Genomic DNA, 26,009 nt, shown 5'->3' on the forward strand with positions numbered 1-26,009 from the left:
TTTAGCACGTTTTTAAGTTTCGTAAAACAAGTTTCGTTAATGGACCATTCTCCCTATCGATCGTTGACTTTCGGTCGGCATGGAAGGTACCATACGTTTTCAAATACCGACACGCGCTTCGCGCCAAACAAAAAGGGTCGCGCGTGTTTTTTTTCCGTATGGCGCCCATTTTGGACGGCGAGCGCGCTAGACAACTGGCAATTACGCTACTCGGCGCAAAAGATGGAGGACGCCATCATCAGGAGCGCGCCTTGATGTTGACGAGTTTGCGTCGTCGGATACTATGTTGCGCCTTAGCTACGACAATGTCATGGTTTTACGAGTTAATAGACCGTCAACTCGCCCCTGAAACCGTAGCTCAGGCGCAACGTCGCATCGTGCGACGCAAACTCGTCAACACCAATGCGCGCTCCTGACGATGTCATCCTCCATCTTTGGCACCGAACAGCGTATTAGTGAGCCGCTCAGCGCGCTCGCCGTCCTGACTGGGCGCCATAGGGAAAACACACGCGCGACCCTGTTTTAGTCAACAGTCAACGAGTCAACGAAATCAACGAGTCAACGATAGGGAGAATGGTCTATTATATATTAATCTTAGTCTATTTAATATTACCTTCATTCGTATTAGTTACATGCATGGCAACGTGGCTCAACGTGCAAGAACTAAAAAGTACGAAGGTACGAATGAAGGTACGATAGAAAGAGCACTTTTCATTCGCGTCTTTCCAGCAGGGCGATGCAGATCGCGAAGCATATGGAGATGATGAGGTATTTCAGGGGGAGTTCGCGGGCCTGACGGGCACGGGTGCCCGACCAGCCGCTCTTGCAAATGCTGCCGCCATGGCTGCTGCTGCTATCGCTTGCGTTGTCACCGAGTTATTTTGGGCAATCCCTCCTGAGTCTTCATAACTCTGGCATGCGCGCAGTCCTTGCGCGTCTGATGCAAGAATGATCGTCTGCTGGGATTCTGTCAATGCCGCGCCGTAAATATCTTCGTGCAGCTTTCGTGCAGTGGAAACCCCCTTATTTGACCAGCGAGTCAGACTATCCGGAACAATCATAGCTGCTGCAGTCTCTGCCCCTGCGATGTGACCTTTTTTCAGGCAGTGTGCTAAGCCTTTCTTGCGGCGAATACAAAGAGGGCAACGCTCAGGAATTTCTACACCTGCAGTTGCAAGTGCCGCACCGACTGACTCGGAAACAACAAATTTACCATTACCACCTCGGCGAACCGTCGCGCGCGGCATGGCCTCTGCCTTGAATTCGTGGATTGTGCTCTGCGTATTTGAGCTCAGCGTTGCGGCCTTCGCTTTACTGACACTTTTTCGATTGTGCCCACGGGCGATGCAATACGCTATCCCTTTGTGTGACCGGGCGCATGACTCGCATCGTACACCAGCCAAACCAAGCACATCTACTGGTACATCGGGTGATTTGCGTTTCCGGATTTTTGCACAGTCGTTATCGTCCTTTTCTAGCTTCATCTCACGTTCTGCAGAGCTAATCATTTTCGCAAAAGCTTCCCTGGATGGCAGCCCCAACTTGGCATGTTCTGCAGCATGAAATGAAACGGCTACAGGTGCATGTGAGCTTGGGTCCGATTGCTTTTCAAGAATTTGTATAGACTCGTCCCACAGCATGAGCCTAGTTGCCACGACTCCATCATCAAATTTAACATCATGTGAGAACCGGGTGCTGTCAAATGAGCTGATCTTTCCACACGAAAAGATGCCATTTGGATCCATCAAGAGCATGACCCTAATTCCTACGGCGTTCTCGCGTCGGAGTGCAAGTAAAGCACCCACGTGGCCCGTGCGCGCCATCTGCACTATATGTATCTGGGGGCACTTGAGGTGCCGCTGTATGTTGTGTTTGACGTCGCTCAATGTTGCTGCACGCATTGCAGCTGTGGTACGAGAGTGACAAATGCGGCAGAAACCGCATGGCTCAGGTTCGGCGGAGGATCCAAGGGCACCTGCATAGCTGACAGGCCCAGAACTTACTATTCCAAGAAGACGTGTGCCACCAGATATGTGAGGAAGAACTGTCATGTTCTGGCCAGCCAGTAATTTAGATTTGCAAGTATCAAAATCAAATCTTTCTGCTAACCCATTTCTATGGGCCCATCGAGTAATTGTATTCTCTGTGTCAGGTTTGGTACCTGTACCTTCTGTATATGGTGGGTTGCCCTGCTCCTGTTGTGATAGACTACGATGGTGATTTTGAAATTGAACGTTCTTCCATGTCCGAAACCAAACCCTTGCTTCTTCACACGCGCGCTGGAATGTGGCTGCGTATCTTTTCACATTTTGATTCATGCATTCCTTGAACCGCGCGTCCCTAAAGTTGATCAGGCTCGATGTTGGCAACCACTGATAAGTGCGATCACCAAAGAAAATGACTAGCTGATGTGAATTGGCTGAGGAACCCTTCACCTTCATCTTCAACGCTGCGTCAGGGATAATTTCCTTGTTTCGCTCACGGTGAAGAGAAATGCCGGGCCACAGTATGTTGTCTGCGCCCTTGCCAAGCTTCCAGGGCGCCCACACAGGCCTTCCGGCTAAAAAGGGATCATCTTCGTTGCTTTCGTCCTCTTCTCCAGATGGAACATACTCAAATGGCGGTTCCCCTTTGCAAGTCATGGTCATTTTCTCATTCTCTGTTGGTGATACGCCACCAGAAAACCGGGTCCCAACTATAGAGCCAAAACCCGACTCGTCATCGTTCGAGCACCCATCCCCTTCCTCATCAGGTTTTCGAAGTTCATCTTTGCCGACATCCATAAATGGGAAAATTGAGGGTTGCGCCGAGGCGAGCTCGGCAAGATTTTCAAGGCGGATCAAATCGGTGCAGTGGGGTTTCTCACTACCTCGTCGTGATGCGTTCGCTGTAGTCACAGCGCCGCAAGGGTCAAGGATATTAATGACGAAATCGGGAATGTCAAAATGCGATATCTGGAGGGCAGTGACGTAAGCAGATGCAGCCTGTTTTGATGGCGCGACTCCATTGTGCGGCAAAAATTCACCAAGAGGAGTAAATGGTACACAAAGTGGCGTGTCAGAACAATCGCGCAACGCATGTCGGCCATTCCAAACCATCTGCTCGAGTTCTGCTCCTGTTCTGCTGCGGGTAAGTACATTCCACGCAGCACGAGGCCAAGCTCGTCCTTCAGGAGCATCAAGCCCTCCGATAATTTCTTTGTGAAACGGGATACCAAGTTGCCAGTTCTGGAACTTTACATTGTAGGGGTTATTTAGCTGTTCTCCGATCCATTTCGCCATCGGCACAGCACTTGCCGTGACAAGGAGAAACATTCGAATGATCCTCGATGCCTCCTCTGGTGTAATCATACTTTCTTCGCCAATCTCCCCTCCAGTGACTTCATGTTCAATATATTCAGCATTGGAGCAAGTGTCTGTCTGCACATTTGCAGATTGCAAATTAACTTCCACTGAAGCGGACGCTGGTGAGCACGGTTTTGCGAATGAAAAACGTGGATAACGGTCATCTCCGGACCCACGGCGAAAATGTTCCTTGGTCGAATAATGGGTTCCCAGAACATCAGTTGCAGAATCAGGTGCGATCAGATTGTTGCACTTCTTGACTAGATTCCGCCTTGGCATATCTCCCACCATCGACGTATCCTTGGGAGAATCAGTTTCGATGTCCTGTCTTCTGAGCTCCGCATGAACCTTTGTAGATGCCAATCCACTCAAACATCCGCGGGCTCTCGTCCAACCTTCTGGAAAGCCCATCAAACGCTCGGCATCGGCAACCGATAACATGCTGGCAGATTTCAAATCTTCACGAACAATGCAGACACGACGGGCGTTTCTCGGGGTGAGGGAATCTGTTTCATGTAGAGTGGGTGGGCGGCGCTTCTGCAAAAGGTCTACGCATGCTGCCATCTTTGACGGCTCATCATATTGTGGATCGGTGGTAAAACACTTATAACACTCCTTCAGCCCTTTCCCGGCACACTCGCCACGACATTGATTGAATTGCGATAAGATCACATCTCGTGGATCACCGTGCACACTGGCGACGAGCAATATGCGATGGCGGCGCTGAGGCAGGCCAAAACCTGCAACTCGGGTCAGACAAAATCTGGGTACTCAGACTCTGTGACTTGACAGCTCCGCGATGTTACAAGACAAGGAGATACCGGCAGGTAAAGAATACCAGCGTGATAAGGGCCCGCCCCGAATGATGTTGGGAATTTAACTTACCTAGAAGATTGACTACGCGATACGCCCACCTGTAGCCGAGAAATTCGAGGTCCTTGACCAGATTCGCTAAATGAGGGGGCCGTGCTGAAGAGGGTTCAAACAAGGCAAAATTATAAATTTGACGCGGCAAAAGAAGGACAAATTACGAGGACGAAGCACTGAACAATCACATCAAAAAGCTGTCACCTTAAAGTCTCACCTGGAATAGCTGCAGTGGTCCATTCAAGAAGCGCAACTGGAATATCTAGAACAACCCAAGGGACTGCACAGGTTGCGAGGAGGCGAAATATATGGGCGTGTTCAGCCATGACCGATGCTCGGGAAGCAGGAAGCCAGATCTGCTCTCGTGAAGACTTGTCTATCCTTTCGTCAAGATCTTGTTCAGGCCATTGGACGGCTGCTGCAAGTACTTCCGTTTCCGCGGGAAGCTCTTCGAGGCTGCTAATGTCACGATGTAGGCGTGCACCAGGAAAATGTGTTTTTAGCACTGATGCACAACGCTCGTCACTTTCAACTTGCATAATCACGTCGTGACCAGCTTGGGAAAACCTGCATTCAAAACGGCGTGTCCATGTTGTCAAAAACGTTGAGAATACAGAGAATCAGCCGGAGGGCCCCACGACTGAGGAAACTGAAATAAACATCTGGGCATGCGTGTCGCGGTCCTTTCAGCTATCGATGTAGTTTGAACGACGCACCCTAAATCTAGACCGCCGATGCCGGTGAATAAAGTCACGATCTTCATACCTCAAAGCTCCCGATAACAACAGTAGTGGGCGCTTGATTCAGGATGGACCCACGCAGTGCAAGTGTCTGAAATATCTGTCCGCGGATCTAGAGAGGACAACCACTTCAATTCGCGAGCAGATCGCTAATTGCTGGAGCGTTGATGACAGATCTGAAGCTCAGCTTCGATCAAATCTCTCGAATCGATCGCCCTTCACTTGTGAGTCAGCTTGCTACAGTGGCGCGCGTAGCTAGTCGGCGTGGAGATTGTGATTGCAGCCGGCGACGTCGCATCGACAACCAAAACTGGAGGTGTCCTGCTATCTAAAGCTTTTACGAAGGTTATTATAAAGTTAAGGGTTTTATTAAGAAAAAGACACCTGCAAGGAAGTTTTTTTTGCAAAATTATCCATCTGATATCATAGTTAAAAGTCCTTCGAGTAACTTTTAACCAAGAATGTCACGGCATGGAACAGCAGCGGATGGAGCAGCAGCGAGCAGGAGCGAGCTTCAATATTTATTTATTACGAACGAATGAAGGTATGGATATACCTTCATTCGTGTCTCTTAATTTATACGAAGGTAGAATAATTTTACCTTCGCTTCGTATTGTTCGGCATAGCCGATCGATCTTACAGTACTTCGACTTGGCAAAATGTCCCCTTCACCTATTAGCTCCTTCGAAGGTATATCTATACCTTCGTAGTATATATCGTCAACCAGGAATCGAGGTTTATTTCTTCCTGACATTATTATTGACATTTTTGACATCGTTAATTCGAGAACGTTGATTTAGCGCTCCATATAAGTGTAACACACACCTGATATCGTGAACTAAATAATAAGAAACATGTATGCATGGTTTAATTTATTTCGTTTTCCTTATTATTACCTTCGTATTTATTACATTATATATTATTGTAAACACTAAATTATTTAGTCCCGATGGAGCATCCGTACAAAATCTCAACCATGTGGTTATGTGAAGTTATTTTTATTTGGAAGTGATATCTTCGTCGTCATAATAAGTTTCGTAAGCTTCATAACATATAAATAATATAAATAGTACTTTACATATATCTACGTACGACGAAGCTCTAACCTTATTATTAAGACTTCCGAAGGTAATCCTTGTACCTTCGGAACACTTTTAGCGAGGAACTTCGGATGAGATCTGCGCTCCGAACAAAAGTACCTTCGTACGAAGGACATCATCCACATCGCGCCCGAATTAGAAATCGGTGAAGCAGCGTGCAAATTTGTTTACAGGCTATCTGTGCACATAACTGCCCGCCTTCCGAGACTCACACACATCCCGCCTGCGAGTTTCTGCGACGATGTTCTCCTGGTTTAAGAGACAGACGCCGGAAGAACTACTGAGGCGAGTATGACGCTGCATTGATTCGTTCCTTCTGAAATCAACCACAACCCAGTCCAAGTTCTCTGTTTCAATTTATTGGCAATTGTTGTTTGGTTTCGTCTTCGACATGAAGTATTTCTTTCCGCAGCTGACACCGAGAAACAAAACGCAGAGAAAATAAGCGGCTGCTCGACAAGTCCGTTCGTGAGCTTGACCGTGAACGCGCGAGCCTCGTTAACCAAGAGAAAAAGCTCGTCGCCGAGATGAAAAAGTTAGCCGGGCAGAATCAATTGGGCGCTGTGAAAGTTATGGCCAAGGACTTAGTGCGCACTAGGCGCTCCATCACCAAGTTTTATGGCCTAAAAACTCAGCTTCAAGCTGTGGGCTTGCGCATGCAAACGTTAAAGTCGACACAGGCTATGGCAGATGCCATGCTTGGGGTCACGCGAGCTATGAGGAGCATGAACAGAGAACTTAATGTACAGAGCCTGAACAACATGATGCGAGATTTTGAGCGGCAGAACGAAGGTATGGAGAACATGACAGATGTTTTGGGTGACGCAATAGACGATTCCATGATGGCAGACGGAGAGGAAGAAGAGAGCCAAGAACTCGTCAGTCAGGTGCTGGATGAACTAGGTTGTAACATAGACGCGCAGCTTCTGGACGCACCAAGTGGGAGCAAAGGAGCGCGAGTGCCAAAAGTCGCGGCACTTGGAATGGAAACCTGCAAACCAGTTTTAGTGGGAGTCGACGATACAACCGAAGTGTCAGGTGCTGGCATTGACGATGATCTCCAGGCACGACTTGACAGTCTTCGAAATAGATGAGTGTATCCAAATGCATGTTTATCATTCAACCTCGGCTACGATCCGCTCTTTCCTTGCCGGCATGTACTCCTCGACGGCAGCGTTGGCAGCACCATGCTCGACCCTGTTGGCTTTCTTCTTTCGCACGGCCCCTTCCATTGTTCGACGCATTTTTTGCGCCTGATGAATCGCCTTGGGTACATGTTGGTGCCGTGCTATTTTTTTAATCTCCGGCATGTGTTTAAATCTCTCTTGCAGTGCGTTCCTATACTGCTTCGCTCGTTTCTCTCTCGGCAAAAGTGTGCCAAGTTGTGACCCGGCTTTGGCCTTCCAAACTCTTACGTTCATGTCGTCCGAACCACTTATTACATATGTGCCATCCATACTGAAGCGAGTGCAGAACACTCGCTGCATCCGCTTTAGGTGGTAAACATCACGAGAATGCCCGCCATTATAATCGAAAATCCGCACCGTGCGGTCGTACGATCCAGCAACAAACTCCCGCCCAGTGGGTGAGTAGTCCACGTCAAGCACTGCACTAACAAAATCTTTATGTATGCATGTCGCAACGGTAAGTTTCCTCATGTCAAACGAATACAGGTTGGTGTCCTCGTTTGCAACAGTAAAATTAAAGGCTTCCATCGGGTTCCAAGAAAGTTTGGTGCTCTTGGTTTGCATCACAAGTTTTCTTATCGGCGTCTGCGTCCTAACATCGTAGAGAGCAATAGACCGGTCGCTGCCACAAGACGCAAATACATCAGGCTCAACAGGGTTGAAACGAACTGATAAAACAGTATCGACCCCCCAGCTAAACTGTGCAGCTGGTTCCGTTCTACCCTCACTCCAAATCTCAACTGCAGCGCCCGCCGTTGCGAATGTCTCTTTCCCCCAGTGACAGTCTACATCCCTCAATGCGCCGCCAGTTTTTGTATCACACACAAGCTTCGCATGTTGCCTCGGTATGACCGAACCGCCGCTGCTAAACATCTCACTAAGAGCAGCCCTTGGCATTGGCCAAAGCCGGATCGTGCCATCGTCGCCGCACGAGATACATCTTCGACCATCATAAGTCACTGATAATCCTCGGACGGCTCCTGCATGGCCGTATAAGATGCGCAGAGAGCGCCTAGAAGTCATGTCCCAAAGACGGATTTCGCCGTCGGCAGCACCTGATAACACGACTGAGAGGTGTGTCGGGGACTTCGCCAGCGATGTGATACCGTCATTATGACCTTCCAACGCGCCAAGAAAAGGTTTCGCGAATGTTTTATCTAACTTCACCGCGTTAAGCGCACGTTTGTATTCCTTGGCCCTGTGCAGTGGACGAAGCGCCGGGTCTAGGTTACGATGAACCTTTAGCAGGTCAGCCTTGCACTCGCGCGTGTAATCCTCTTCAACGCGCGAAATTGCCTTGATCTTCATCACCGCAACCACTTCTACAAATCGTGCGCCACCGCCGATCAAAGATGCGCCGGTTCTTATCCGGATCACACTCGTGGACACAGGCGGCGGGGACAGGGCGAGATTTCCCGGGCGCCGGGCAGAAGTCAGAGCATCCTGGATGTTGGCCAATAAGGGTTTTTTTAAAGAGTCATTACCTTCGTATCATATATTATTTATTAAGGTATTTATTAAATAAATACGAACGAACGAAGCAAGGAATAATTTCGTGGCGGAATGTACGGCGCGCACGAACACTATGGCCGTACCCGGTCACTAGCTTCTAATCTAGGGGTCGGGATTCGTGGTAAACACCTAGTTTCTCAATATAAAATCAATAATCACAGCAAGGAATAATTACCATCGAATCGTTCGAAGATAGATATTTATGATATTATTATTTATCGAGATGTTCAATCGGTTAGGATCGGTTGTTCGCGCCAGTTTTGAGTAGAGTCGACATGTAAGCATTGTGCACAGACGTTAGTTTCGAACCTTCGAAGTACGAATGAAACCGAATGAAACCGAATGAAACCGAATGAAACCGAATGAAACCGAATGAAACCGAATGAAACCGAATGAAACCGAATGAAACCGAATGAAACCACTACTACTTGCGCGATTTTCTTTTCCGCGCTTCGTTGGCAAATGAATTCTTGTCAGAAATCCATGTACGTGTATTTACCTTATTATTAATATACATATTATCAGTACGAACGAACGAATGAAGGTATTTAGAAGGTATCTATACCTTCGAAGGGGTATATAAAAATACCTTGGTACTGTATCCATACCTTCGAAGGTACGAAGGTACTGCATGTAGTCTATTCATTATTACGAAGGTAAATATATATATCATACCAAGGTTCATAATACGAATGAACGAATAATGAAGGTATATCTATCTTCATTATTCGTACGAAGATATACCTTCGTAAAAGTTATCCACACGAATGAAAGGTATGGATACGTGCATCAAGACTTGGTGATTTCCGAAGACTTGGTCATCGAATATCTGCGAACACTGAAATGTTCGCTATAGGCTTATCCACTTGGCACCGAACGTATCCTACAATGGCCGCCCTCGCCTTTTCCACGAAATCTTTCGCGCCCAGGCAGCCCCTTGTTGCCTGGGGTCAGAAAGCTCACTCGAAACGTGTCGCGCCTATAACAAAGGCGGGCAAATATGACGACGAGCTTCTCGAGACCGCCGTGAGTAAACCCTAGCTTCTAGATCCAACCCGTCCCTTTTCAACGCCCCTCGGCATAGTCTCAGGAACCCGCTTGACAAATCAAATCCTTTTAAAATTTCTCCGGCATTAGACGAATATGACCAAACCCGGAAAGGGCATTTTGGCAATGGACGAGTCCAACGCGACTTGTGGTTCCCGCCTCGAAGGAGTTGGCGTCGAAAACAACGAGGAAAACCGTCGACGCTACCGTGAGCTGCTCATCACCACCCCAAACTTAGGCGAGCACATCGGCGGTGCCATTCTCTTCGAAGAAACGCTCTATCAGTCATGCGCAGACGGGACAACGTTCGTCGATGCGCTTAAAGCACAGGGGATCTATCCTGGAATCAAGGTCGACAAGGTGAGCCGTAGATAAGATTTCATTGCAAGGGTTAAAAAGTCCTTCGCGCTGACGACTTTCCGCATCTTTCATACACTGAACCACTGCACTTTTATTACTTTGCTAGGGTCTCAAGCCGCTCGCGAACACCAATGAATCTTGGTGCCAGGGTCTTGACGGTCTCGCTGACCGTGCAGCTGAGTATTACAAGCAAGGGGCTCGTTTTTGCAAATGGCGCTCTGTGGTCTCCATCCCAGATGGACCATCACGCGTCGCGGTGACAGACTGTGCTTATGGACTCGCGCGTTACGCCGCAATTTGTCAGAACGCCGGGCTTGTGCCGATCGTGGAGCCCGAGATTCTCCTCGATGGTGACCATGATATTGATACTACCTTTGAGGTCGCCTCTTGGGTGTGGGCTGAAACCTTCAAGTATCTCGCTGACAACAACGTGTCATTCGAGCGGATGCTTCTGAAGCCCTCCATGGTCGGACCTGGTGCCGACTGTCCCAAGCGCTCGACTCCTGAAGAGGTCGCGGACTACACCCTTCGCATGCTGAAATCTCGTGTCCCACCTGCGACTGCTGGAATCATGTTCCTCTCTGGAGGTCTCTCCGAGCTTGACTCTACCCTCTACCTGAATGCGATGAACCAGTCGCCGAACCCTTGGCACGTGTCTTTCTCCTACGCTCGCGCACTTCAAAACACCGTGCTGAAGACGTGGGCCGGAGACGACGAGAAAAAGGATGAAGCGCAAGCCATCCTCGCTCGCCGCACTCAGGAGAACGGACTCGCACAACTTGGCAAATTCGTGGCTGGCGATGTATCTGCCTCCGAGTCAGAGTCTACTTACCAGAAAAACTATGGTAAGTTGATAAATTTTCACTGCATGGATTGCATACTGCTTTCCAATCATTTCTCGCACAAAATATTCCTTGACTTCCTGTTTTCACGTTCCCTCCTGCGAATGACCCTCCCCACAGTGTACTGAGAAAGAAAGATATTCTCTGCCGGGATTTCTCATCATCGTATATCTTCGTACCTTGTTTGCTGTCGTTCCGAGGAGCACTTTCGCTCGCACTTTCGCATTGCATTACACGAAGGTGCATCATTTACCGCTTGCTTGTTACCTCGCTCCGAAGGTACTTTTTTTTACCTTCGTACCTGCGCGCTTCGTCAATGCACCCATACCTTCGTTCGAGTAATAAATATCTTCATTCTTGCTAACAAAGCATTATTACCAGCACTTAACACTGCGTACACACTCTGCGCGAGAAAGGCACTAGCTACCGAAATACTCTAACGCAGGTCTCCCAAAGTAGTCGGCATAAGACATATGATGCGCGGTGACTGCCCTCTCTCATATTTGTCGTTTTCGCTGACTTGCGGTCGGGCCCGATTTCGGTCGGTTATAAAACTCTTTGGTCCTGGGTCCGTCCTTGAAAGAAGACCTCTGATGGAGGCGACCTGGCTTGAACGGAGGGGTCGAAAAGCCGCTTCGCGGCTGTTTAAACTCTAAACCCTGAAAACCCGAACCCCTAAAGACACGGCTCCCACCCTAAAAATACAGCGCATCGCTTGTTAATCGCGCGTCAGCGGCTACATGAGCGCGCATCTTGCTTACGTTAAAAGCGCTCCTATCAAACCAACAGTTTCACGCTTTCAAACCATCTCCGTCCTAACTCTTACCGAAGGTACGAAGGTATAATATCAAAATACCAATTCCTCTCCCGTCCCTTACGTTAAGCAGTCCCTTATTCGTCTCTCTGTCCGTTGGTTCGACCACTGTTCGACCCCTATGGAACAGCTCTCGAGTGTTCATTTAGTGTTACCACTTGAGTGTTATTGTCATCATTTTTGTCTTCGTTATTCGTTAACCTTGATTCGTGATCGTCGGTTCAGCGTTGCATACCTCTTACCTTCGTGTTTATTATTTGATGACAAATGTTTGCTCATCATATTTTATGCAAATAGATACCTTCGTAGATAATTGTTGATACCTTCGTACGTAAAGGTACGAAGGAAATGAATGAGGAAAAATATTTTCCCAGGTACGGGATACGAGAATTGAGTTTCTCCAGGTACGGGTTTTGGATTTAGGGTTGCTGCAGGGTTTAGGGTTTATGCTGCCGCCTTTTACCCCGCACAGCGGCGTCAACCCGCCGCTTCGCGGAGGGAAAAGACGTTAAACCCCAAACCCAACACCAACCATAGCCTGGCGCGGGACCCTAAAGTCCGAGCGCTGCGTGTGGCATGTCGCGCCACGGCACGCGCGTCGCGCGTCGCGTCGAAAAAAAACTTGCCAGACCTGAAAAATGCCGTAAACCTTGCCGTTCCTGGAGAAACGCAATTCTCGTAACTTACCTGGGAAAATAATTTTTCATAAATAAATATGCTCTACGAAGGTATTTTTATACATAATATCATATTTTAAATTTACTCATATTATCATATTTATAAATATATATGAATGTATTGATTTTCCTCGCTCGTGCATAAAACGTAGCTTTAGTCTAGCTATTACACATCTACATACCTTCATACACCTTATTAAGAACCACATGGTTGAGAATTTGTACGGATGCTCCATCGGAACCAAAAGCCCATACCTCAGCTGAGAGCAATTTCCATACAAACGATTTTTATATTCGAATGAATCGCGAACGAAGGTATTTCGTAGCTTCGAAGGTATCCATACCTTGATTGGGTACCTTCGATCGTTCAAGCGAACGTGGTGAGTTTTTTTTTACTACATATACGAAGGTACGAAGGTATGAGTTATTCGTAAATAAAATTCTCAAAGTTATTGAAAACAAACTTATGCAAGTTTGGGTAAGGTTTCGCATGATTAAGTGTTTGGGATATGTAAAAGCCCCGCGGGCCGTAGACAGCACGTCATTCCGAAGCACTTGCGCTGATTTGATTTCCGGCGCCAAGGTTTTCCAAGGCATCTCGAAGGGCATCAGTATGCTTCGGTTTACCAACGGAAATACGCAGACATCCAGAAATACTTGGGGGACTCGAATAATGTCTGACAATAATACCCCTCGACGCCAGCTGTTCCTTCAACTCGAGGGCATCTCTTCCTTCCACGCTGGGGGGCAAAATCGCAGAGAGCTGAGACTAAGAGTGAGAGCTAACTGGCAAACAAACTCACCGGCACAGGATGAAATTCGCATCAGATGGATACGGTGTCAGGTAAGGACAATTCGACAGGACAGAGAATAGCCTGTCCCTTTCCTCGACAATTAGGTTTTTAACCATCTAAATGCAAAGATCGAGCCATCAAGATTGTCATTTGAGAAAAGAGAAGTTAAGAGGCCGGACTTACAGTCAGATACTCTTTGTTTCCAAGTGCTGCGCAAGCTGCTACCTCCGCAGCAACAGATACGTTATATGGCTGTTTTGCGCGCCATATATACTCGATCAGGCCGTTTGGAAAGGCTCCGTATCCGATTCTCATGCCTACAAAAGGAGCCGTAAACTAAACAGGGAAAAGCCTACGAGTGACGCGCACGGGCTAAGCGTTGAAAGGTCGCACCTGCAAGAGCCGCTCGCTTGCTGAAAGTTCGCAAGACCACGAGATTTTGTCTCTTAGGGACGTCAGAGATTCGGCTAGAAGCGCTATCACTGAACTCTATGTAAGCTTCATCGAGAACAACCAATACAGGCAGCTGCAAAAGCCTATCTATGTCAGCATCAGCAATTATACCTCCATCTGGGTTGTTTGGAGATGTTAGAAACAACACTTTTGCCTCGTGCTGGAGCACGGCTTTCTCAATTTCTTGAACGTTGATTGCGAACGGGTACGAAAGCTGCCTCGGGACATCTATTATTTTGCCACCAAGGATAAGGGTTCAAAAGTAAATATGCAGATGTGCGGTTGATCACTGTCCACACGCGACATGCTTAAACAGGAGAAAGAAAGTGCTACGAACCGTTAACTGCACAATCAAAAGAATACATTCCAAATGTGGGAGGAGTGTTAATGACCACGTCATCAGGATCGAGAACAACCCGTAACAAAAGGTCAATCAGCTGCTCAACAAAAAATGTGAAACGAAAGATGACATTGAAGATACTCAGGAATTACCTCGTCGGCGCCGCATCCAACGAGTATGTTTTCAACAGGCACATTACAATCGGCCGCCTGCGTAAGGTTGGGTGAATAATAGTGGACTTTTGGTGCGGCATGTTGGCTGTATCTTTCATGGGATGAAAACGTTTCCCACCAGCGCTCTTCGAAGTGTACGGGATTCAGGGTCAGGGTACACATGAGGGAATCGAAGATTCGACATGGCCATTTCTACTTCTGTTAATGTATGGTGAGGTGAGGTGGCACAACATGAACTGAGGAAAAAAAAACCTGGCGGTGGGCCATACGGATTCTCGTTCGCGTCTAGTTTGACGATGTCCTCTGGTGCAATCCCAAGCTCCTCTGTGGAAGAGAGTGCGCGATATAAGTTGAAACAAATCGATGTCGAACAACCTCGGGACGAAGGCCAGGCGATGATACCTGATAAGATCTCGAAGGGCACGATCGGTTTGTACGGCGCAAGCCGTAAGATATGTTTACGAACGAAACGAGCGCCGCTCGTGCTCAAGGCGTGGCAGTGCATTCGACGTATAGGCCGGACGGCATGCTTACATGACGAGCGCGGTATCGACCGAAATGCCAAGGAGCATGTCCAGGACATCCTGTAGATGTTGGCCGGCCCGAGTTTCGTTGTGATGATGGTGGATAAAACGGGGCCACTTCTAACACGCGGTATCTTCGTTCTATTCGTTTACGTGTACCTCTTATGTTAACACTATGACTATTTATATGTATGTGTCAACATACTTAATTAATTTTATGATATTTTATATATACCTTCGTAAAAATTACGGAAGCCGCCTACTTAGTCTACTATCTAGCTAGCTAGCTACTAGTAGTTAGAGCTAGCTAGCTAGCTACTAGCTACTACGATAGCTACTAGCTAGCTAGCTAGCTAGCTACCAGCTACTAGCTAGCTAGCTAGCTATAGCTAGAGTAGCTAGCTAGCTGGCTACCTTAGGTAGCTCTCTCTATAGCTATATATTATGAAGGTATTAATAGCTAAAAGCAAGGGTTACGGATACATACAGGAGTGATACAATCAAGCAAGTACCTTATTATTTCGAAGGTATAAAATACCTTCATTCGTAATAGATTTGGGCTTTTATTAGCTCGAAGAGCTAAATTCCCATTAAGAGTTAGCACCACATTCCAACCCGGTATTTTTCCGGTCGCGTCACGTTTTATACGTGTTCTGATTGGTCGAGAGCTCGATCATTTACAAAACCCACAGACTGGATCGCCGTACGATCGTCGGTAGTTCCTTTTTTATTTACTAAAAACACTGTGTGACGCTTTCCCGTTCGTTTGACGACAGCCGCTCAGCGTGACGTCGTATTCGATGCCGTTGGCGTGCACTTAGTCGTCGGCCCCATTGACACGCATCTTGTAGACAATAGTATCACGCTAACGCGTCTTTGGAAGAGGCGGTGGCACACGTCAAAGTTGACCGATGTATCGATGAATAATAAGTTTCAAGTCTTACCAATGTCACTTATTTCACCGTGGAAACACCGATCAAAAAAAGCCCAAACCAGGCTCCCGATAACTCAAAATCCTAGATCTATTTCAAAACCAAGGGAGCCACTTAGCGGATTATAGACTATCTATGTAAAAGTTACGAAGGTAATTAATATATCTTCGTACCTTCGAAGGTGCTTTCGAAGAAGAGAACGAACGGACATATTTAATAGTCTATAAAAGTTTATGAAGTGATACGGGTTATCCTAAGCAGGCAGTTTCGAGGCAAATCGTTCATTGCGCCGCAAACGAGTTTGTCACGCGTGGAGCGCGATGCCTCAGTTCGCGATGTCGAATAGGCACGTGGCGTGCCTCACCCGGTTGACGAATCATTGCGCGAGCAATGCTGTGACCGCGACCGTGCGCGCGATCCCGCGGCGTTCGCTTCGCGCGCGATCGACGGCATCGCACCACAGGATCGCGGTCGCAATCCACGGACCCGGCGGAGCGACGGGCGCGAACCACGCGCAGACCTTAGCGGACATGGTGCCCAAGACGTATCGGTACGTTGTCAGAACGATTTCCGCGGCGGGGAGCGGTGAGGCAACAGCGACGTCTGGCGTTGGGGACGGCGACGACGTCGCGACGGGGCACAAGAAAAAGCTTCGCGTGGCGTACCAGGGAATGCCAGGCGCATATAGCGAAGCGGCGGCGCTCACAGCCTACCCAACCTGTGACCCGTGCCCGTGCGATCAGTTTGAAAATGCTTTTGAGGCTACGGAGCAGTGGACCGCAGATCGTGCGGTCCTTCCTTTCGAAAACTCCCTCGGTGGTTCCATCCATCGCAACTACGACCTCATCTTGCAGCACAGACTGCATATTGTAGGTGAAGTAAGTGCGCTTTGGTTTTGTGCCTTGTTACGAAACGTTGCTGACCGAGTGCACATCCCTTCCTCAAGGTTTATTTCAAAGTGCGGCACTGCCTCCTCGCGCTGCCGGGACAGTCCAAGGAAAAAATCAAGCGCGCGCAGTCGCACCCCCAAGCACTTTCCCAATGCGATGGCTACCTCACTGCCTTGGGTGTGGTAAAGGAGGCAGTCGATGATACCGCGGGTGCCGCGGCGGCCATTGCGGCGGCGGGACAAATGGGTGTGGCGGCGGTGGCATCTCGTCGAGCTGCCGAGCTATACGGGATGGAAGTTCTCGAAGAGGACATTCAAGACGATAAGAGCAACGTGACGAGATTCTTGGCACTGGCTCGGGAGCCTGTTCTCCCTCGCCCAGGTATTCCGTATAAGACGTCAATTGCGTTTTCCATGAAAGAAGAGAGCGGAAGCCTGTTCAAGGCGTTGGCATGTTTTGCGCTCAGGGATATTAACCTTACCAAGGTGGAGTCTCGACCGATGCGTTGGAATCCGGTGACGCAGCAGGACAACAAGACGATGCAGTTCTCGTATCTTTTCTATGTGGACTTCGAGGCGAGTATGGCAGACGAGAATGCGCAGAATGCACTGAGGCAGCTGCAGGAGAAGGCGACGTTCCTTCGAGTGCTCGGATCGTACCCAGCTGATGATAGCAGGCTGTGAGCTCCTCCCTAAATGCCATGGCGAGGAGTGCTCATAAATCATTCTGGTCGCACAGGTCTACTCGGTGCCACAGCTCGGTTGGCGTGACAATGAGACAGATGGTCCGCGGTATGCTTGTTGACGTCGCTTGAGGCTCGGAACGAGTGCAGTATTGATACCTTCGTATCTTTTAAGGATTAATGGCATTCTCTATATTCTTGACCGCCGGTCAGCAAACTGCGCTCCGTACAAATCTGCTCTTTCGCATGTCCTCATTTGCTGATTTGTGCCACCACGAACTACGTGCTACCATGCCAACAAGGTTGGGTCGAAGAATATTCCCAAGATTTTCGATATCGATTTGTGTTGGAAGACGTTGCACGCAGGCCAAAAAAGAAAAGGCCACGTGAAGAAATTATGAACAGTGGACAGAAAATATAGCGACTTCGAAGGTAAGTCAGGATGCAAAGGGTATGAGCTTCGTCACTCTCTCCGTCTCCTCGAAAATTTCACATACGAGTATACAGTTTGCAGTATTATTCGTGAAAACTACCAAGGTACCTTCGTAATACGAAGGTACGAAGGTACGAAGGTAATAAATAAAGGATTTTTTTCGCCAGCGAAATTCCTGAAGACGAATACAGATTTCAGTAACGCTTGCATGATTACCGGGCAGAAACTAGTAGGAAATCGCTTTCTAACATAAATAATGCAACCGCGTTTGAGGCTAACATTACATCATCTCACGCGACGACATGAACAAATAAAGGAAATGATATTTAATAGCTTCTCTGCTAAACTCGCGCCAGTGCCTCATGTTCTCAGCGCAACCGCTTTTTCTCTGAAAGCGCGGATGGGCCTCACGCCAATGCCCACAAACAGCGGGCTGAATATACAGGTAAACGCGAGCAACCCGGCCAGTAGCACATTATTTTGAAGCCACACGCCAGCCTCCACAGACAGCACACTCGTTCCAAGGAATGCGAAGAACGCTGTCGCAGAGACGAAGTGCACGGGCGAAGAGAAGAGCGACAGTGACACGTTCTGTTTCCACGATGTGCCCACGTATCTGGGACCAAATAGTACGCACATAGGGCAGAAGAAAAGTATTCCAAACAACACGCCCGAGATGATGGACAGGCACATGATGGTGCCGAAATTATTCAGGATGAGAATTTTGGTGAACGCCGCGGTTGGGATGGATGCGAGTAGGCTGGTGCCAGCCGCGCTCACAATCGTGGGACCGAGGTGTTTGATAGCACTTCTCACCCGAATACACATCGATGTCGACGTCGTGGCAAGGATCGTGTCGGAAAGATGCAGGCAGTAGTCGCACGACATGCCGATCAGCACTGTCAGGGCAACAGCCTCAACGCCACCAAATTCCAACCCCAGATACGACATCCCGGCAATGACAAATACGACGATAAACAACAGGTTTATGAGGATCAACACCGCCATCTGAAGCGATCCAGTGCAAAAGACCACAACGAGGACCACCAACACGCAGGCGAGCCATATGGAATACGCGGTGCTCATGATTGCTTCCACCTGCGTCGCCATGGTTACGAATTGGTCAGAAACAAGGATAGCTTTGCCGACACTCTTCGGCGCGACCTGGTCATATTGCCGCATGAGCTTGGTCCACTCCAGATATACGTCTTGCATTTTCCATGCGCCGAGCGATTTTTTGAAGCTGCCTCGAACCGCAACGCCCATGAACATCACCCGACACGGATCCTTGGGATGAAATCCGGTGAGACCGCCCTTCATCGCGTCCCTCTGCGAGTGGGTGAGGAACTCGGCGAAGAGCGAGTCAAAGTTTTCCTCGGGTACTGGAAACCTGACGTACTTCTGTGTCTCCACGAACCTCTTGAACTCGTCGATTATGCACTTCCGCCGTTTCACGATGTGGACGAGAGGAGAGTCCTGTAAAATCATGCACCAGTCATGGAGGAAGCGCTGTGCGTCGGGCGACCGAACGTCAAAGTTTTTGTTCACAACAAAGTCACTGTACTTGAAATAAGGATTCACATAGGCGAGCAGCGTGGATGAAGTGTCCGCCTCGATACCCCACATGAGATCCACGTTGCCCCTGCTTTGGTCGTCGGGCTCGTCGCCAAAGTCGAATTGGGGTGGGAAACTCGGTGGTGCAGGAGGCTCGGGAGGTGGATGAGGAGGAGGCGCCGGGGGGGATGGCGGCGGCGACGGCGGCGGTGGTGGTGATGGTGGTGGTGATGGTGGTGGTGGCGGCAACGGCGCCGGCGGCGGCGACGGCGGCGGCGGCGGTGGCGACGGCGGCGGCGGCGGCGACGGCGGCGGCGGCGACGGCGACGGCGGCGGCGGCCACGGCGCCTGTGCGGCTCCTGGTGGTGGCGCCGGTGGCGGCGGCGGCGGCGGCGACGGAGGCGGCGGCCACGGCGGCGGCGGCGGCGGCGGAGACGGCGACGGCGCCGGCGGCGGCAACGGCGGCGGCGGCGGCGGCAACGGCGCCGGCGGCGGCGGCGGCGGCGGCGGCGGCGACAGAGGCGGCGGCGACGGCGGTGGCGGCGACGGTAAGGGCGGCGGCGACGGTAAGGGCGGTGGCGACGGCGGTGGATGATTCGGAGGAGGGCGCGGCGCATCTGCGTACTGCTTGGGCGCGGCTGCGTTGACATCCGCATATGTCAAGTCGCCTTCACCCACGAGCCCAGAACCGATGACTGCCAAATCACCGAGACCCGTCACGATCGTTGCCGTACATCTGTAATCACAGTTTTCAATCGCGAGGGAAAAATCCGACTTTCTCTCCTCGAACTGGTGTATGTTGGTATGCTCCGGGAAGAACTGCACCTTTCCACCGGCAAACTTGAGTTGGTTGACCATGTAGAAGGACAAAATCAGCACAAGGACTGTGAGAAAGATCAGGCAAATTGAATTTTTCCTTGTTCCGACCAGCTCGGCGAGCCAGTCCCAGAACTTGAAGTTTCCAGCGTTTTTCATCGACTTGATAGCCTTACTGAACCTGCTCCGTTCTTTTCTGCGGATCGACTCCTCTGCGGTTTCACTGGCGGAACCTTCTGAGGCTTGGGCTGATCTTCCGGATTCAGTGAGCCTGCGCGTGCCGCCAGCAATTGCGCTCTTCGTGCCCCGATATAATCTCAGAGTGAACTGTTGCATGAAGCGATGAATCGCCATCGCAGATGGGAACACGGTGAGGACGAAGATGAAGTTCACAACCACGCAGACGCAGATTGACAGTCCGAAGATTCGCAGTGCGGGTATCTTTGAGGCGATGTTACTGGCAAAAGAACACGCGGATGTGGTCGTGGTGACAAACATCGCAGACCCTGTCTTCCTGTAGGTCCTTGTCATGGCGATGGCGTACTGTTCAATGGGATCATCTGGGAGATTACCAGGCTCGCTCTGCAGGTGATCATAAAAAACAAACGCATCGTCAACTCCAATACCGATTATCACGAAGATACCAAGAAGCATGATGATCGGGACTTGTTCGACTTGCAACATAACACGATACACAAAGTATGTCACCGTGAAGGAGAGGATAATCTGGAGCGCGACGATGAAAGTCAGGAAAGCAGAGCGAAAGTGAATCGTGCAAAAGATGCACACGGCGAGAAGGCCGCCCATCATCACGAGAACATCGTGGATCGCCGCTTCGTTTATTTGTAGGTCAAAGAGGAAGTCGCCCCCATAATAGATCATCAAGTTTGGGGTCTGCGCTTCACTCCGAGCCTGCTTACCCATCTCAAGGGCATCCTTGATGTAGATTGCCTCGTCGTTCGATTTTGACCCGGTTCTGCAGTATTGTCTGCACGGTTGTCCGTAGCCGCAGTCAACCTCGCATTTTGGCCGGCGACAAAAAGTGAAGACGCTCCTGGCAAAATGAAGAGGTGCATTAGTTGCGCCGGGACCAGTATAGCCGCCGCCAAACACATATTCTCCGTAGTTAACGAGCGTCTCGAGGACAAGCTTGCCGCTTGCAGTCTTGATATTGATTGAATCTTCCTCTTTGCCTAGACCATCGAAATATCGAAATGAAACAGATGAAATCTTTTTATCACCGTTTTCATCTTCCCATTCGGGTGTGCGGATCGATGGAAAGAAAAAAGATGAGACAGCCATTGGCGGGACACAGTACTCTTGCCCATCCATCGACGATTGCCACTTCGCACACCACTTCTCGTAGTTCCGATGCTTTTTAATGATACCATCAGCTTTCTGCATGCCTCGCAAACCATCTGCAGACATGAGGTCAACGCCTTCATTTGCGACAAACGTTAGATACAAGCGCATGCGACTACACACCTTCAGTTCCCAGGATTCCTTGGCATCCTTGGTCTGAAGAAGCTGTCTCTCGCGACGATCACGAGAACGCTGAACGTATCGAAAGTCATCGACATCAAGTAGACGTCTCCTCCTGTCGCCATCATCAATCGGGCACGTGGATCCCCCAACAAAATGATCCTTCTTTTCTTGCTCTTTTGCAAGATCTCTTGCGTTTACCAACGTCTGGAAATCCTCTGCGGCAGGATGATCGCGAATGGTGAAGGCGTCCATGGTGGTGTCAAGTGTAAAACCCTGAGAAATTCCAAGGAATGAGATGGCCAATGGTACAGCCAGGAAAACGAAGAGCATGAAGGGACTTGCTCTGATGAGAAATTTGGCAATTTTCAGTGTAGTCGCCGATGGGGGGCTCTCGGCGAGTGCCTCGTGCACCTCTTCATCATCCACGACGGGATCACCGTAAATCACCTTGATGGCTCTGTCGTAGAATCGGACGGATGCGGATGCGGAGTACTCCCTGGCGGCCCTCACGATGAGCAGAAATTTGGGAAGGTTCATTTCCTTCTCCTCCAACATTGCCGTCAAGCCGACCAAGTCCCTAGCTTTCCTCCAATTTTCCCTCGCCCTGACTTGCCCCTTCTTCCCAAATTTCTTACGCCACGCCAGAACGGACTTGCGAATGAATGTCACCAGGAAGACTTCGCGAATTGCGTACCATATCTGAGTGAGCAAAGGTCCAAAGAACGATGACGAGTTATCGCCAGCGTAGTTAATTGCACGGACAACAACTACAAGGACGATGATGAGCTGCCCAAAGTACGCGATCGACTGGATTTCACCATCACCCTTGCCCGCAGTGAGGCCAATGATGCCAAGGGAGATGGAACCGAGAGCCATGAAAACTTCCACGATCGTACCTGCGGACCACGCTCGCCGGCTCAGCTCGCCGTAGAACTCGTCAGAGTAATACTTCTCGAGGGGACCACCCCTGAAAGGAATGGCAGAGTAAGGCTTGAAATAGACAAGCAGTAAAAACCAGATGACGTTCTGAAATAGCATGAGTTGAAGCTGCATTTGCGCAAATTTGTTGGCGAAAACTGCTGTCATGGCCATCACGAGCTTTCTGGTCATGGACAGCAGCTCCCAATACCATGTGCGCTGCGCGTATGGCAAACATAGGAGGCCGTAGCGTTTGACCATGTACTGAATTTCAGGATGAAGCTTTTGCATGATAAGATCGTGCTCATCTTCGTCGTCGGAATCGTCATCCTCTGATCCCATGGGCGGCGCATCTTTCGTGTCTTCGTTGGGACGAGGCTTTCTCCTGAAAAGGCCAGTGAACGCCTCGGTGACTGGACCGGCCGACTCATCGGAAACCTTCTTCTTTTCTTTCAGCTTGGCCTGCAAAGCTTCCTGGCTTGCGACTGCCTTTGCGAGTATCTGTTCTTGAGTCTCGGCTTGTTTTTTCTCCATACTCGCAATGGCTTGGAGTGCCTTTGGCTCGCTGTTGTCGCCGCTGCCGATGTCTGTCACAGGCTCTATTTCTTCCACTTTGAGCCCAGAGTTTTTATCCTTCGTCTTGGCCGCTCTCCAGGTTGATGCACTGAACATCCTGGTCTTAACGATGGTCCATTTCGATTTCGCCGGCATTGACTTGGGATTGGGGTTGTATGTGACGTTCTCCTCTGTCTTGAGGGCCTCGGGTTGTTTGGCGGGTTCCTCGACATCGTTGCCCAGGTCAAGGATAATCTGGTTCTCGGTCGATACATCTCCGTCGTAAGCAGCTTCGCCCGTTTTCTTATCCTTGACCGGTGGAGGGGGTGCTACGTAATCCCTGTGCTTCCACACCAAAAAGTTGACGCGATAAAGTGTGTAGAGGATGAAGAGCACGTAGGCGATGGTGTAGATGGTGAAGCCTATGGCGCTCGCTACGAACATGCGAAAGTATGTTGAATCGGAGTAATCGCACGGAACCTTTGGAAAACGATCGATGACCCGGATGGTGTCGAGAGCTTCGCCGTTTGCACCTCTAGCGGCTGGAACGTAATCCGTGCATCTCATGGGGTCTAGCGAGTGCAAGGTGGTTCCCACAAACATCATGTGAAGAACTTGCACTGTGACACTGACTGCACGATTGCTCATGTCCTCCCTGCCGGGCTTCAGTGAGTACCAGTAGATGCCACCGGAAACAGGAACCAGAATCGCTACGGGCGATATGAGACGGATCATCCAGCGCGCCTCAAAATTGAGGGTCACAGAGCACTGCGGATTTATCATGCCCCAGATGTCGAAATTGATCATGTTCGTGAGAGCCTTGAATACATCAACAATCGCATTTGGCCAGGGCACGTTGACGCTGACAATGAGCGCCTGTATTTGGAAGTAGGTGATCAGGCTCAGTACGAAGACAATGGTGCCGAGTTGTGCGGCGCGTTTCCGCTCATCTTTGCCACCGAGTCGTTTCTGCACCTGTTTCAACTTCTTTTTCGTGCCCATGGCGTATTTGCGAAATTTATCCACCTTGTCAGCAAACACGACCATCGCAATCGCCAGAAAGAACAACATGACGCCGAGGCAGATGAGACTGTAATAACGTGCGTTTTTTTCGCACTCATAGCACGACCCAGCGTAAAAAAACCAGTTTTTCATGCATTCGCTGCAGCCGAAACCTGTATGTCCCGCTTTGCACTCGTCGCCTCCGATGCACCATTCAGGCGTGTTGCACAACAAACACGTGGACGACCCTTCTTCAGCATTCCACTCGCCCGCCGGGCACTTTTCGCATTTTCGATCAGCAGCAAAGTCATCGCCACGGTACCAGCCTGGCGGGCAATTTTGGCACTCTTTGTCCGTCGCCACAAATTCCTTGCCCGCTGGGCACGTCTGGCAAGAAGTGCCCAGCCAGGGTAGAGGTGCAACCATGCCGTCATCGCATGGCGTGCACGTCTCCTTGTACACCGACGCGGGAGCCATAGGCGGCGGAGGAGGAGCGGGTTGGTTGTTAAGTCGCGGGGGTGGTGGAGATGTTGTGTTGCTATACGTCACCGCAGATGCATCACCCACCGTTCCACATTTTAGGCCGAAGTCACAGTTGAGGTCGCCGATATTTGAGCTGAACTTATATCCCGCTGGGCATCCACCATTTCCGACGAACCCATGCAGAAAGCCTTTGTAATCGGCGATGTACAGCGATCCATCTCTCCCGATAGCAGGCGAGGCCGCCACATATCCGGCTTCACCTCCCTGCCACGTTGCTTTGTTAGCCCGCCACATCACAACACCATCTTTCGCGGATACCCCGATTATATCACCTTCGAAATTGACAGCCATGACAATATTACCGCCTTCGATGACGATTGGTGACGACATGAAATAAGCTGGTTTGTCACTTGTGTAAGATCCAGTGGAGGGCGGGGGTCGCGGTGCCGGTGGTGGGGGGGCCGTTCCTTGCATCGTCACAGACACGACTGGACCGGATATGGAGGCTTCCCAGAGAAGATCCTTGCAACCAGGTGAGCAGGCGTACAAAAATCCATCTTCCGCGGCAAAAACCACAGATCCGTCTGTGAGAAGCGCCGGGGAGGCACTGATCGAGTCGCGCGCAGTGAAACAGCTCACAGGTTCACCAGTTTTGAGATCCAGGGCGATGAACCGCCGGTCCTGCCCTCCAATGTAGATCAATTCTCTGTCATTGTCGATGAGTGGCGTGGAGTGAAGCACGTATGAGCTCAGAAACCTCCACAGTTTGTCTCCGCCAGGACTGTACTTATACAGAGCAAATTTAGCGACCTCCGCGACGTCTCCAAGATGTTCCTTCTCATACGAGCTTGCGACGTAAATGTTTCCGTGCTTATCAACGGACGGAGAGGCGACGATGCTGCTTTTCTCCTGCGGCTTGTCCTCCCATATAATGGCACCAGTCAACGAATTTATCGCATACAGATTTCCTTCGGTCGTACCGAGGTATATGCGATCATGGTAAAGGACTAGCGAGCCCGGAACCTTTCCGACCAGCATCGGAGGGTTCTGCCAGAGAGCTGAGCCGAGATTATCTGTGTCGAGAGCGTATAGTTTGCTGTTCGAGTCGATCCGTTCGCCCTGGTTTGAGACCACGTAAATCACTTCACCTAATTCGTTGGAAGCCAGCGCAGGAGTGGCGGTGATTTCTCCGTAAACGTTCTTCTTCCACTTGGCACTTTTACCGCTGCTCGACACGGCGTGCACCATCCCCTTGTTAGTGCAGACATAAATGGTGCCATTCGAGTCAACCACGGGGGACGCGTAGATCCAGTTATCCGTTGCGCCGCCTGTTTGCCCCAACTGGGCGTTATACGTAAAGTCCGGCGTTGTCTTGTAGTACAATTCTGGGTTTGGAGTGTACATGGACCAACCGTGGCGTGCAGAGCCGCCCTGGAAAGCCGGCCAAGGGGAGGATAACTGGTATGCTGCAAGTTGATTCAAAAT

At 49.9% G+C, this 26,009-nt stretch overlaps 8 protein-coding genes across 8 annotated transcripts; 4 read left to right on the forward strand and 4 right to left on the reverse strand.

The window, feature by feature from the left end:
• Positions 1–728: 728 nt before the first annotated feature.
• Positions 729–4,974, reverse strand: MICPUN_55395 (predicted protein; the record flags this gene model as incomplete). The annotated part of the gene is made up of 4 exons (XM_002507634.1): positions 729–4,084; positions 4,230–4,313; positions 4,429–4,778; positions 4,928–4,974. 4 exons carry the CDS (start codon positions 4,972–4,974, stop codon positions 774–776), a joined length of 3,792 nt encoding a protein of 1,263 aa, XP_002507680.1. The 3' UTR covers positions 729–773.
• Positions 4,975–6,077: 1,103 nt separating this feature from the next.
• On the forward strand, positions 6,078–7,172 carry MICPUN_107589 (predicted protein). Its single transcript, XM_002507239.1, has 2 exons — positions 6,078–6,336; positions 6,464–7,172. Exon 2 carries the CDS (start codon positions 6,579–6,581, stop codon positions 7,143–7,145), a length of 567 nt encoding a protein of 188 aa, XP_002507285.1. The 5' UTR covers positions 6,078–6,336; positions 6,464–6,578; the 3' UTR covers positions 7,146–7,172.
• Positions 7,144–8,546, reverse strand: MICPUN_51754 (predicted protein; the record flags this gene model as incomplete). Its single annotated transcript, XM_002507635.1, has 1 exon — positions 7,144–8,546. One exon carries the CDS (start codon positions 8,544–8,546, stop codon positions 7,167–7,169), a length of 1,380 nt encoding a protein of 459 aa, XP_002507681.1. The 3' UTR covers positions 7,144–7,166.
• A 1,059-nt stretch (positions 8,547–9,605) lies between these two features.
• On the forward strand, positions 9,606–11,865 carry FBAI (fructose-bisphosphate aldolase, class I). Its single transcript, XM_002507240.1, has 5 exons — positions 9,606–9,776; positions 9,888–10,157; positions 10,264–11,002; positions 11,120–11,278; positions 11,381–11,865. The coding sequence occupies exons 1-4, from the start codon at positions 9,639–9,641 to the stop codon at positions 11,125–11,127; spliced, it is 1,155 nt and encodes a 384-aa protein (XP_002507286.1). The 5' UTR covers positions 9,606–9,638; the 3' UTR covers positions 11,128–11,278; positions 11,381–11,865.
• A 1,166-nt stretch (positions 11,866–13,031) lies between these two features.
• On the reverse strand, positions 13,032–14,833 carry HIS8 (predicted protein; the record flags this gene model as incomplete). Its single annotated transcript, XM_002507636.1, has 9 exons — positions 13,032–13,230; positions 13,294–13,400; positions 13,468–13,601; positions 13,678–13,980; positions 14,075–14,174; positions 14,230–14,286; positions 14,369–14,448; positions 14,503–14,574; positions 14,653–14,833. 9 exons carry the CDS (start codon positions 14,831–14,833, stop codon positions 13,032–13,034), a joined length of 1,233 nt encoding a protein of 410 aa, XP_002507682.1.
• A 1,340-nt stretch (positions 14,834–16,173) lies between these two features.
• Positions 16,174–17,279, forward strand: MICPUN_93192 (predicted protein; the record flags this gene model as incomplete). The annotated part of the gene is made up of 2 exons (XM_002507241.1): positions 16,174–16,584; positions 16,653–17,279. The coding sequence occupies exons 1-2, from the start codon at positions 16,237–16,239 to the stop codon at positions 17,277–17,279; spliced, it is 975 nt and encodes a 324-aa protein (XP_002507287.1). The 5' UTR covers positions 16,174–16,236.
• A 20-nt stretch (positions 17,280–17,299) lies between these two features.
• Positions 17,300–17,987, forward strand: MICPUN_51760 (predicted protein). The gene has a single exon (XM_002507242.1). It carries the CDS (start codon positions 17,459–17,461, stop codon positions 17,666–17,668), a length of 210 nt encoding a protein of 69 aa, XP_002507288.1. The 5' UTR covers positions 17,300–17,458; the 3' UTR covers positions 17,669–17,987.
• Positions 17,988–18,071: 84 nt separating this feature from the next.
• MICPUN_55401 (predicted protein) lies at positions 18,072–25,928 on the reverse strand (the record flags this gene model as incomplete). Its single annotated transcript, XM_002507637.1, has 1 exon — positions 18,072–25,928. One exon carries the CDS (start codon positions 25,926–25,928, stop codon positions 18,072–18,074), a length of 7,857 nt encoding a protein of 2,618 aa, XP_002507683.1.
• Between the last annotated feature and the right edge of the window lie 81 nt (positions 25,929–26,009).

Source organism: Micromonas commoda, chromosome 1 (genome assembly GCF_000090985.2).
Source record: "Micromonas commoda chromosome 1, complete sequence".
Classification (NCBI taxonomy): domain Eukaryota; kingdom Viridiplantae; phylum Chlorophyta; class Mamiellophyceae; order Mamiellales; family Mamiellaceae; genus Micromonas; species Micromonas commoda.